At 35.3% G+C, this 10,841-nt stretch overlaps 1 protein-coding gene across 1 annotated transcript; it reads left to right on the top strand.

Annotated features, from left to right (window-relative positions):
* On the top strand, nt 1-2,929 carry LOC104732556 (glucose-6-phosphate 1-dehydrogenase 1, chloroplastic). The gene is made up of 9 exons (XM_019234275.1): nt 1-294; nt 569-806; nt 908-1,022; nt 1,134-1,339; nt 1,437-1,586; nt 1,658-1,778; nt 1,848-2,206; nt 2,276-2,347; nt 2,486-2,929. Exons 1-9 carry the CDS (start codon nt 75-77, stop codon nt 2,730-2,732), a joined length of 1,728 nt encoding a protein of 575 aa, XP_019089820.1. The 5' UTR covers nt 1-74; the 3' UTR covers nt 2,733-2,929.

The raw sequence follows: 10,841 nt of genomic DNA, 5'->3' as shown, positions 1-10,841 counted from the left end.
GAGATACAAATGGCCTCACACGAAGCAAAACACAATGGCATCACATTTGTTTCTGACGATCCAAGAAGATTTGCATGGCGACACATTCTATGATCATTCCTTCTTCTTCTTCCTCATCTCTGGCTGCTCCTGCGTCTCCGTTTAAAGAGACTCTACCACTCTTCAGTCGATCTCTCACATTCCCGAGAAAATCTTGGTTTTCTCAGTTTCGGTTGAGATTCTTTGCTGAGAAACACTCTCAGCAGCTCGAGTCCTCTAATGGCTGTGCCACTAATTTCGCTTCTTTACAAGACTGTGAGTTTCTTCTCCAATTTCTTGACGAGATCACTATGTCTCTTTGACATACAATGCTTGTTGAAGTTTCTTGCCCCTGTCGTTGATTTTGTTGTTAGGATTGGAACAGAGATCATGGTAATGTAAACTAGTTCAAGATTGTATCTTTTGTGTCTTTTATTATTCTAGGACTGAGTGTAGAAGATTAGGTAGGAATTAGTAAACCCTCTCTCTTTTTATGAGTTGAAGTAGTTTTTACAGCTTCTGTATGTATGTATGTTTCCAAATGTTTCAGCCGGAGATCATCTTACAGAGGAACATGGCACAAAAGAAGAGTCTACTCTAAGTATTACGGTGGTTGGAGCGTCTGGGGACTTGGCAAAGAAGAAGATATTCCCTGCATTGTTTGCTCTCTTTTATGAGGGTTGTCTTCCTCAGGACTTTACTGTTTTTGGTTATGCTCGGACCAAACTCACTCATGACGAGCTTCGTGACATGATTAGTAGAACTTTAACTTGCCGGATTGATCAAAGGTATAATATTCTGCTATATGCATTTTTTAGTTTGTTTGAATGTTTCAGTTAAAACTCTATGGTTTGGTTATATGACAAAAAAAGGTTTGAATTAACAACAGGGAAAATTGTGGGGACAAAATGGATCAGTTCTTGAAAAAATGCTTTTACCATTCGGGTCAGTATAACTCGGAAGAGGATTTTGCAGAACTAAACACCAAGCTCAAAGAGAAAGAGGTAAAAATTTCTTCACTCTCTCCATGCTTACTTCTTGTACCAAAGTCAGTGTGATCGTTTCTGTTCAAGACATACCACTAAGCACATTCTTGTTTGGTTTCTTGTTATTAGGGAGGAAAGCTAGCAAACAGGCTTTACTATTTGTCTATACCCCCAAACATATTCGTCGATGTGGTAAGGTGTGCAAGCCTTAGAGCTTCTTCTGCGAACGGCTGGACAAGGGTCATTGTCGAAAAGCCATTTGGTCGTGACTCTGAATCATCTGGAGAGTTAACTAGATCTCTGAAACAGTATCTCACAGAGGAACAAATCTTCAGGTTAGCCATTTCCTTTTGCCCACTACAAGCATCACCGCCATCTTTCTTTTCATTTCTAAGTTGGAACTTAATTGCAATGTTCTGTTGGCATACTTAGGATTGACCACTATTTAGGAAAGGAGCTTGTTGAGAACCTTTCCGTGCTTCGATTCTCAAATCTTGTTTTCGAGCCTCTATGGTCAAGAAATTACATACGTAACGTTCAACTGATTTTTTCTGAGGATTTTGGAACAGAAGGACGTGGAGGGTAAGCTTTTTATAGAAAACTTACAATGTTACAAGCATGGAACAACCGTATCTAATGTTATGTCACTGCAGGTACTTTGATCAGTATGGAATCATACGAGACATCATGCAAAACCATCTCTTGCAGATACTCGCACTTTTCGCAATGGAGACGCCTGTGAGCTTAGATGCTGAGGATATAAGAAGTGAAAAGGTAAGAGTCTTTATCACTCACTAATAAATATGTAAAATACTCTGCTGATGTTATGCGTTCCGGTGTCAGGTGAAAGTTTTGCGATCAATGAAACCGTTACTTCTTGAAGATGTAGTTGTTGGACAATACAAAGGGCATAGCAAGGGAGGAAAGACTTATCAAGGTTATACAGACGATCCAACGGTTCCAAATCACAGTCTCACTCCTACATTTGCTGCAGCAGCCATGTTCATTAACAATGCGAGATGGGACGGTGTTCCTTTTCTTATGAAAGCCGGGAAGGCTCTCCATACGAGAGGAGCAGAGATCAGAGTTCAGTTCAGACATGTCCCAGGAAACTTGTACAAGAAAAGTTTTGCAACTAATTTGGATAACGCAACTAATGAGCTAGTGATCAGAGTTCAGCCTGATGAAGGCATATACCTAAGGATCAACANGGATAACGCAACTAATGAACTAGTGATCAGAGTTCAGCCTGATGAAGGCATATACCTAAGGATCAACAACAAAGTTCCTGGTCTTGGAATGAGACTAGATCGCAGCGACCTTAACCTTCTGTATCGATCCAGGTATATATATAACAGTAACATACTATATCTGACAATAATTTTCATATCTGAGGTTATTTATTTTTTATTCTTTATGGGTTGATAGGTATNGTTTTCATATCTGAGGTTATTTGTTTTTTATTCTTTATGGGTTGATAGGTATCCAAGAGAGATACCAGATGCATATGAAAGACTGCTTCTTGATGCAATCGAAGGAGAGAGGAGGTTGTTTATCAGAAGTGACGAGCTAGATGCAGCATGGGATCTATTCACACCGGCTTTGAAGGAGCTCGAGGAGAGGAAAATTGTTCCTGAGCTCTATCCATATGGGAGCAGAGGTCCTGTTGGTGCACATTACCTTGCATCTAAGTACAATGTGAGATGGGGAGATCTTGGAGACGCTTAAGCTTTTGACAGAAACAATATGATTTGGTGATATCAAATGATATGGTGCCAAAAACTATGTGTGATTTGTTTCTTTCCAAATTATACATAGATTCTGTTATTTTGGTGGACCATGATTCATATTGTAGATAGAATCCATGGCCAAATCTTAGGAGTTGTTATGTTGATGTAAAGTATAAGCTTTTAGAGTTGCTTGTTTGACTGATTCCAAATTAACAAGTTTAAACTTGAAAAAGTTTCTGAAATATTATGTGCATGGTTGAGAGTTGATATTACAGTGAGCTTTTTTTTTACAGTAAGTATATTTAGGAGATAAAATGTACATATTTAGGAGATATCTAAATTATGTAATATTTCTTTAAAGTTGGTAGGCTAAATATTTGCTTCTTCTCTATATAAACGTGAGAGATTAAGGGCCTGACTGGTTCAAACGCTGCGGTTGCGGTTGCGGAAGATTGCGGAAGCGGGCGATTGCGGTTTCAAGCGTTATCAAGCGTTTTGAACGACTGGTTTAGCAGTTTAAAATTGGTGCATTTTCGGGAGGTTTACGACTGGTTGACCAGCGGGTGCAATAGCGGTTGGAACATAATAAATGTCATATATAATATATAAATGTATAAAAACACCAAAATTTTTATTAAACTTGATTTATAATTAAAATTTATTAAAAACTACTAAAATAATTATTCAAAAAACAAATAAATTTCATATTGAAATACTTAATCCTTTATACATTTGGCTTTTCACCAAAAATTTAATCAAGTAATCTGATAAATGACAAAACATATGCTTTAGATCGTAGATCTTTTCTTTTTTCTCTTAGATCGTGGGTCAGTAGTTGCATCGGTAGGAATGGTCAAGTGAGAGTTGAGAAGAGTCACTGGTGATTTGTTTTAATATTTTTCAAAAATAATCTTATCTTCTTAAATTTCTGATGAAATATTATATTTATTTAGATTTTTTTGAACTTATGCGATGTGCCATTGAATTTACATCAAATTTTCCAGGTTATTGTTAATAGGAATATTATTTTCTTCTAGATATTTATTTTATAATCTCTGCAATCATATCCGTACCTTCATTTTCTCTCATCCTTAATGAGTAAAATGGTTAGATAGAAGATATAACAAAAAAAAACTCATTATCATTGATTTCTTTTAAGTTCTTTTACAAAAAAAAAAAAAAAAAAAAAAAAANACCGCAATCGTCCGCAACTGCAAACGCTTGCGGAAAGCAGCTTTTGAAATTCAGTGGTTTCAAGCGGTTGGAAGCGATTATGAGCGATTGGGAGCGATTTGTGTGATTGGTTCCAATCGCTAGCAACCGCTACCACCCGCAAACGCGAGAACCAGTCAACACCTAAGAGATTGAAGAGCTTGAGGTTTTTAGTGATTTTCCTTAAGCTGATAAGAGAGTTATTCATATTGATCTTTGAGTTATTAATATTGATAGTCTTTTATTTGGTATCAGAGCTTAGCAAACGATCATGGGAGATACAAGTATGCTGATGAAATCAAACCTAGAGAAAAAGAGATGGAACCCTCCTCCATCAAGTGTCCTATGCTGAATTCAACTAACTACACAGTATTGGCCTTACGAATGAAGATTGCCCTCAAGGTGCATAAGGTATGGGAAACCATAGAACGAGGAAGCAAACAAGAAGATAAAAATAACTTGGCAACTGTCTTGCTATTTCAATCCATACCCGAAGCCTTAACCTTACAAATAGGCGACTTTGACACTTCAAAATCAGTTTGGGAGGCGATAAAGGCAAGGCATGTTGGAGCTGAGAGAGTAAAAGAGGCTAGACTGCAAACTCTGATGGCGGAATTCGATCGTATCAAGATGAAAGACAAAGACACAATTGACATTTTTGTTGGAAAACTTCTAGAAATATCTTCCAAATCAGGGTCCCTTGGTGAACCAATGGACGAAGCAAAAATTGAGAAGAAATTTTTGAAAATTTTACCACGAAAGAGATACATACATATCGTAGCAGCCCTCGAACAAGTTCTCGACCTCAATATGACCAACTTTGAGGATATTGTTGGACGACTAAAAGCCTATGAGAAAAGGATCAATGAAGATGAAGAAGAGCAACACGATGATCAAACAAAACTCATATATGCTAACTCTGATCAAGGGAACTACAATGGTAACAGAGGGAGAGGACAAGGAGGTCGCTCTCATTGGCGAGGAAGAGGTTAGGGACGATATGGAAACCATCATGATGGATCATTTCGACAAGGGCGAAATAAGGAGAGAGAGTCTCGAATAACATGTCATCATTGTGATAAACTAGGACATTATGCGTCAGATTGTCCAGATAGATTGCTTAAGCTCCAAGAAGCAATGGAGAAGAAGGATGAAGACACTCACGAAGCTGATGATTTAATGATGCATGAAGTGGTACTCCTCAATGAGCAGAAGGTAAAGCCCAAAGTCTTTGAATCCAATCTAGACACGAGTAATGTGTGGTATCTAGAGACAATGGAGCTAGCAATCATATGAGTTGAAACAGATCATTCTTTCATTCATGTTTCTTCTAGGATCTTGATTGTGTATCTTTCTTGTTTCAGTGTTATACCATCTTGATGTTGAAGTACCTCGATCCCAAGGAAGTAGCTTAGTTTCCTGAGATCACACATTTCAAACTTCTTTGCCATCTCTCCATTGAACTTGGTTATTATGTGTACGCTTGATCACGCGACCAAAAGATCATCTACATACACAACTACAATGAGAATGTATCCCTTCTCCTCCTTTTGATGAAGTGATGGTTCCTTTGAACACTTGCCAAATCCCAGCTCCCTTAAAGTTTTGTTAAACTTTTCATTCCACGTCCTAGGGGCTTGCTTTAGCCCGTATAGTGCCTTATTGAGTTTGTATACCTTGTCCTCACTCCCTCTGATCTCAAACCCTTCTGGTTGTGTAATGTAAACCACCTCCTTTAGTTCCACATGCAATAATGCAGTCTTAAAATCAAGATGGTGTACTTCCCAATTATTCATGGCTGTTAGAGCAATGATGAAGCGAATTGTCTCAATGCGAGCTACCGGAGCAAAAAGTTCATCAAAATCAACACCGTGTCTTTGTACAAAACCCTTTGCGACCAGCCTAGCTTTATGCTTGTTGATACTTCCATTAGGATTACGCTTTATCTTAAAGACCCATTTTATTCCAATCGTCTTTGTCCCAGCTTACCGTTTTTCTTATGAACTTAGTGTTGTAGAAATTTAATAGAAAACTTTCTACTATTTTTTCATAACTTTTTCGTAAGAATTTTCCTCCTAGTTGACATTTTTCTCAAAAAGTCATAGGAAAAATGTAAGAAATATTTCCTACATATTATTCGTAGAAAAGATGATAGTATATCATGATTTTTTCTTGTAGTATATCTTACACCAATTGCCACAATCTCGGTTAGTCAAACTCATTGTTAACAATATTTGAAATCGCATTAGCTCAATATGGAACCTAGGGGTATAAATGGTTCATACAAATTTAGTGTAACATCCACAGATCAATTTTTTTGGGAGTTCTGGGATGAGTGTCGATCGAGATGAGTGTCGGTCGACACCCTTATTTTTCGGTTCTCCCGGCTTAGTTTTAAATAGTTGAATTGAATTGGTTGGGTTTGGGAAACCTTAAACCGGGGTATTTAAGATGGAAGTCGAGGTTGAGGGTTATGGGGCCGCTCATTTGTCGTTTCCAGAGAGAGAAAGAAAGAGAGAAAAGTTTTTGTGAGAGTTTTGGAGTTCTGGAGAGTTCTTTGCCTTGTTTGAGAGTTTTGTTCTTGGGGAATGGTGATGTGGGGCTACGAACTTGTTGGAGGCTTGTTGTGGTGTTGGTTCGTCGGTTTTGGTCAGAAACTTTCTGCTAAAGAGGTGAGTGCATGACCATGGCTGATCTACGCCTGATAATTCTCTGTTTATATGTTCTATGAGTGTTTTTGATTGATTCCTTGCTTCTATGGCCTACTGTGATTTCTGTATGAGCCTTGGCCGCAATGGAGGCGGTGGAAGGCGGAGAACAGACCCTCAGCTTCGAAGAGAACGTATATACGGGGTCGGTGTCGAAGCTGTTGACAGCGCGAGGACTTAGGCAAGTGTCGGTCGACACCACCACTTGGTGTCGACCGACACTGCTAGGATTTTCGCGTCGAGGAGGGGTGTCAGTCGACACCAACTCTTCAGCAGACGGCCACTACTTGCTTTTCCTAGTTTGATTGTATTGTTTGTTGATTGTTGAACATTGGATTCTTAGTTGTTTGTGCATATAGCCCAGTAGATGGGAAGATTGACTCCATGAATCTTTATAATATAAAGCACAAGTCACTTAACCAATAAATTTGAGACATGTGGCTTTTACTTTATAATTTAAATAACTAACCGAACAAGAAAACGTGAAATAACTTAACTGCCTCAAATAAAAGATTTTTTTAATAATATATCAAAACAATTAATCTTTAATCATGCTACAAATTCCAATTTTCTAAGAACACATCTCCCAATTTGAAGGAGAGAGTTATAAAATTCGCTCTTAATTTAACAACTCATGATTTTAAAATTTTGTATTTTTCACCATATTTTTTGGGAAAAAATCAAGGAATATATTTAAAATTTATTTATTTTTTCAACATTTTAAATTCATCAATTATTAATTATGTATTTCTACAAACTAAATAATTATTAAAAGGACAATATTAATCAAAGAACCTAACATCTACTGTTTTCTGCTTAATCTCTCCAAACTAAATAATTGTTACAAAACCTAACAGTTATCCAGTAGCAAAACCACCGACCATTTCTTTCTCAACCGCTCTCAGTTAAAATTTCAAACATTATATATATATATATATATATATATATATATATCAATTACTATTCTTTTTTTAACAAAAACTTCTAATTTATTTTCCAAATCAAGATTAGGCTTACACAGAAACGCTAAGCAATCCGCCTCCGAGAATAAACTCCCATGCCTCTACTGTCGAAATTGGGTAAGTGTGGTTCATCCAAGATCCCTCCATCATCTCAAATATATTTACTTCAATTTCTCTTCATATTGGAAACATTAATTAACAAAAACTACAGACGGAACCATCGGCAATGACTATATCAGACGCATACAATCCCAAAGTAAACAACAAACAACATCGACCCACCGGCAAAACAAGGTCAATGAGAGTGTAGAGGTAAAACAACGACATCATTAGATCCAAATAGCACAATCATATATATTAGAACTCTTCTGTTATGTCTATGTGAAATAGGGTGGCAAAATTTGTTGAAGAAGTCAAAAGATCTAAGATTGTCACTTTTCTTTCTAGACAATTATTTTATAGAGTTTGTATATCCTTCTTTCATCTGTTTTCTATTCGGTTATAGGAATTCAATGGAAACATGTATATACGAATCAGATACATGAATTCAATACCTTGAACGGAAAAGTGAAACAAGGTATTGAATTAATCACATTAGTAGATGCATCACCACGTATTGAGGGGTTTTGTTTATGCAACAGATTTTTTCCCCTCGAATTTGTGGTGATGTGATTATTGTTTAGAAACATTTTTTTTGTTTAGGTATTTGATAACAAATAATAATAACATTTTAAATATATTTAGTTGTTAAAAATATAACATTTTAAGTTTAGAAAATAATTTATTGTATGTAGTACGGGTCTAATACTAGTATTGTAATAAAACTCATGCGTCTTAATTGTTGTTTGTGATGCAGTAAAAGCTAGGTGTGATCATAGAATCAAGGCAATGAAGAAGAGGATGTTCTAATGGCTCGATTGGTTGATGTCTTGCTTCTGTTAGGTTGCTAGATTTGAGTCGTTAGAATGTTGCCTATGATTGCTGGTTCCTTAATTTATGATTATTCTTTTAGATAATGTTGGATAGTCTTTGATTATTGTTATTGGATTAGTTGTTATTGGTTTAATTGAAGTATTTATGTTTTATTGGGGTTAGGATGTTAATGAATATTGGATCAGTAGTTTAAAATTATATAAAAACAAAAATAAATAGGTTGAGTTGTTTCATTTAGTCAAACTGACTTTAATCAAATATTTCACATCAAAAAGATTTTTGAGAAGAGTTACATGTATCTCTATTCTCTAGAACATTGAATACTTAAGGATGCAATTTTGTTTGTTATTCACCATTAGTTGTATATGCAAACATCCTACAAACCAAAAAGTTTATTAGTAATAAAAATCTTGTACAAATGCGATATAATACCATATGAATTATAATCAATCTAATTTTCAAACAAAATATAACTTACCGTTTTCCATTTCAATAGTTTTCAAATTATCATATCTAAAAAGTCACAAATAGAAGATTAACCAATGCTTCTGATCAATAATCTAATAATAAAGTAGGCTTATACCCTCTAAAGAAGCTCTATCTATCTGCCATGTGGCACTTCTGAATCTTTTGGTTTTTTTTCTCATGTTTAAGCTAATTATTAATAGGTTGTAAATGGTTAATGGGTCACAGAAATATCTCGACTTTCCAAAGCAAAACCGACGGAATCTCACAATTCCGTCTTTTCCTCTTTCCCGCCTCTCTCTCTTCCCCATCCCTCCCCTCTTATCTGATCAATTACCGCTAGAAACCCTAACTAATCTTACCTCCGTTTTCATGGTGTTTCGTTGACCAACAATGGAGATCTTAAATCAATATTTCGTTTGTAAAAAGATTACGTTAACGTCGTTAAAAATCGTAACAATGATACGTGGGAAATTGGAAATCGTGATAGTTCATGTATTTTTTTATCACCTATAAAATAGATTAAGTATTTTTCTGCCAACGAAAAAAGTTTATGTTTTTTTCTGGTAAATATTAAATAAGTCATGTATTTTTTTGTCATTTTTCCTTTTTTTTGTTTCATCTTTCTAATTTAAAAATATGAGAAANTTTTTAACAAAAACTTCTAATTTATTTTCCAAATCAAGATTAGGCTTACACAGAAACGCTAAGCAATCCGCCTCCGAGAATAAACTCCCATGCCTCTACTGTCGAAATTGGGTAAGTGTGGTTCATCCAAGATCCCTCCATCATCTCAAATATATTTACTTCAATTTCTCTTCATATTGGAAACATTAATTAACAAAAACTACAGACGGAACCATCGGCAATGACTATATCAGACGCATACAATCCCAAAGTAAACAACAAACAACATCGACCCACCGGCAAAACAAGGTCAATGAGAGTGTAGAGGTAAAACAACGACATCATTAGATCCAAATAGCACAATCATATATATTAGAACTCTTCTGTTATGTCTATGTGAAATAGGGTGGCAAAATTTGTTGAAGAAGTCAAAAGATCTAAGATTGTCACTTTTCTTTCTAGACAATTATTTTATAGAGTTTGTATATCCTTCTTTCATCTGTTTTCTATTCGGTTATAGGAATTCAATGGAAACATGTATATACGAATCAGATACATGAATTCAATACCTTGAACGGAAAAGTGAAACAAGGTATTGAATTAATCACATTAGTAGATGCATCACCACGTATTGAGGGGTTTTGTTTATGCAACAGATTTTTTCCCCTCGAATTTGTGGTGATGTGATTATTGTTTAGAAACATTTTTTTTGTTTAGGTATTTGATAACAAATAATAATAACATTTTAAATATATTTAGTTGTTAAAAATATAACATTTTAAGTTTAGAAAATAATTTATTGTATGTAGTACGGGTCTAATACTAGTATTGTAATAAAACTCATGCGTCTTAATTGTTGTTTGTGATGCAGTAAAAGCTAGGTGTGATCATAGAATCAAGGCAATGAAGAAGAGGATGTTCTAATGGCTCGATTGGTTGATGTCTTGCTTCTGTTAGGTTGCTAGATTTGAGTCGTTAGAATGTTGCCTATGATTGCTGGTTCCTTAATTTATGATTATTCTTTTAGATAATGTTGGATAGTCTTTGATTATTGTTATTGGATTAGTTGTTATTGGTTTAATTGAAGTATTTATGTTTTATTGGGGTTAGGATGTTAATGAATATTGGATCAGTAGTTTAAAATTATATAAAAACAAAAATAAATAGGTTGAGTTGTTTCATTTAGTCAAACTGACTTTA

The sequence above is a fragment of the Camelina sativa genome, chromosome 12 (assembly GCF_000633955.1).
Source record: "Camelina sativa cultivar DH55 chromosome 12, Cs, whole genome shotgun sequence".
Lineage (NCBI taxonomy): Eukaryota > Viridiplantae > Streptophyta > Magnoliopsida > Brassicales > Brassicaceae > Camelina > Camelina sativa.
This window is presented reverse-complemented; position numbering and strand designations above follow the sequence as displayed.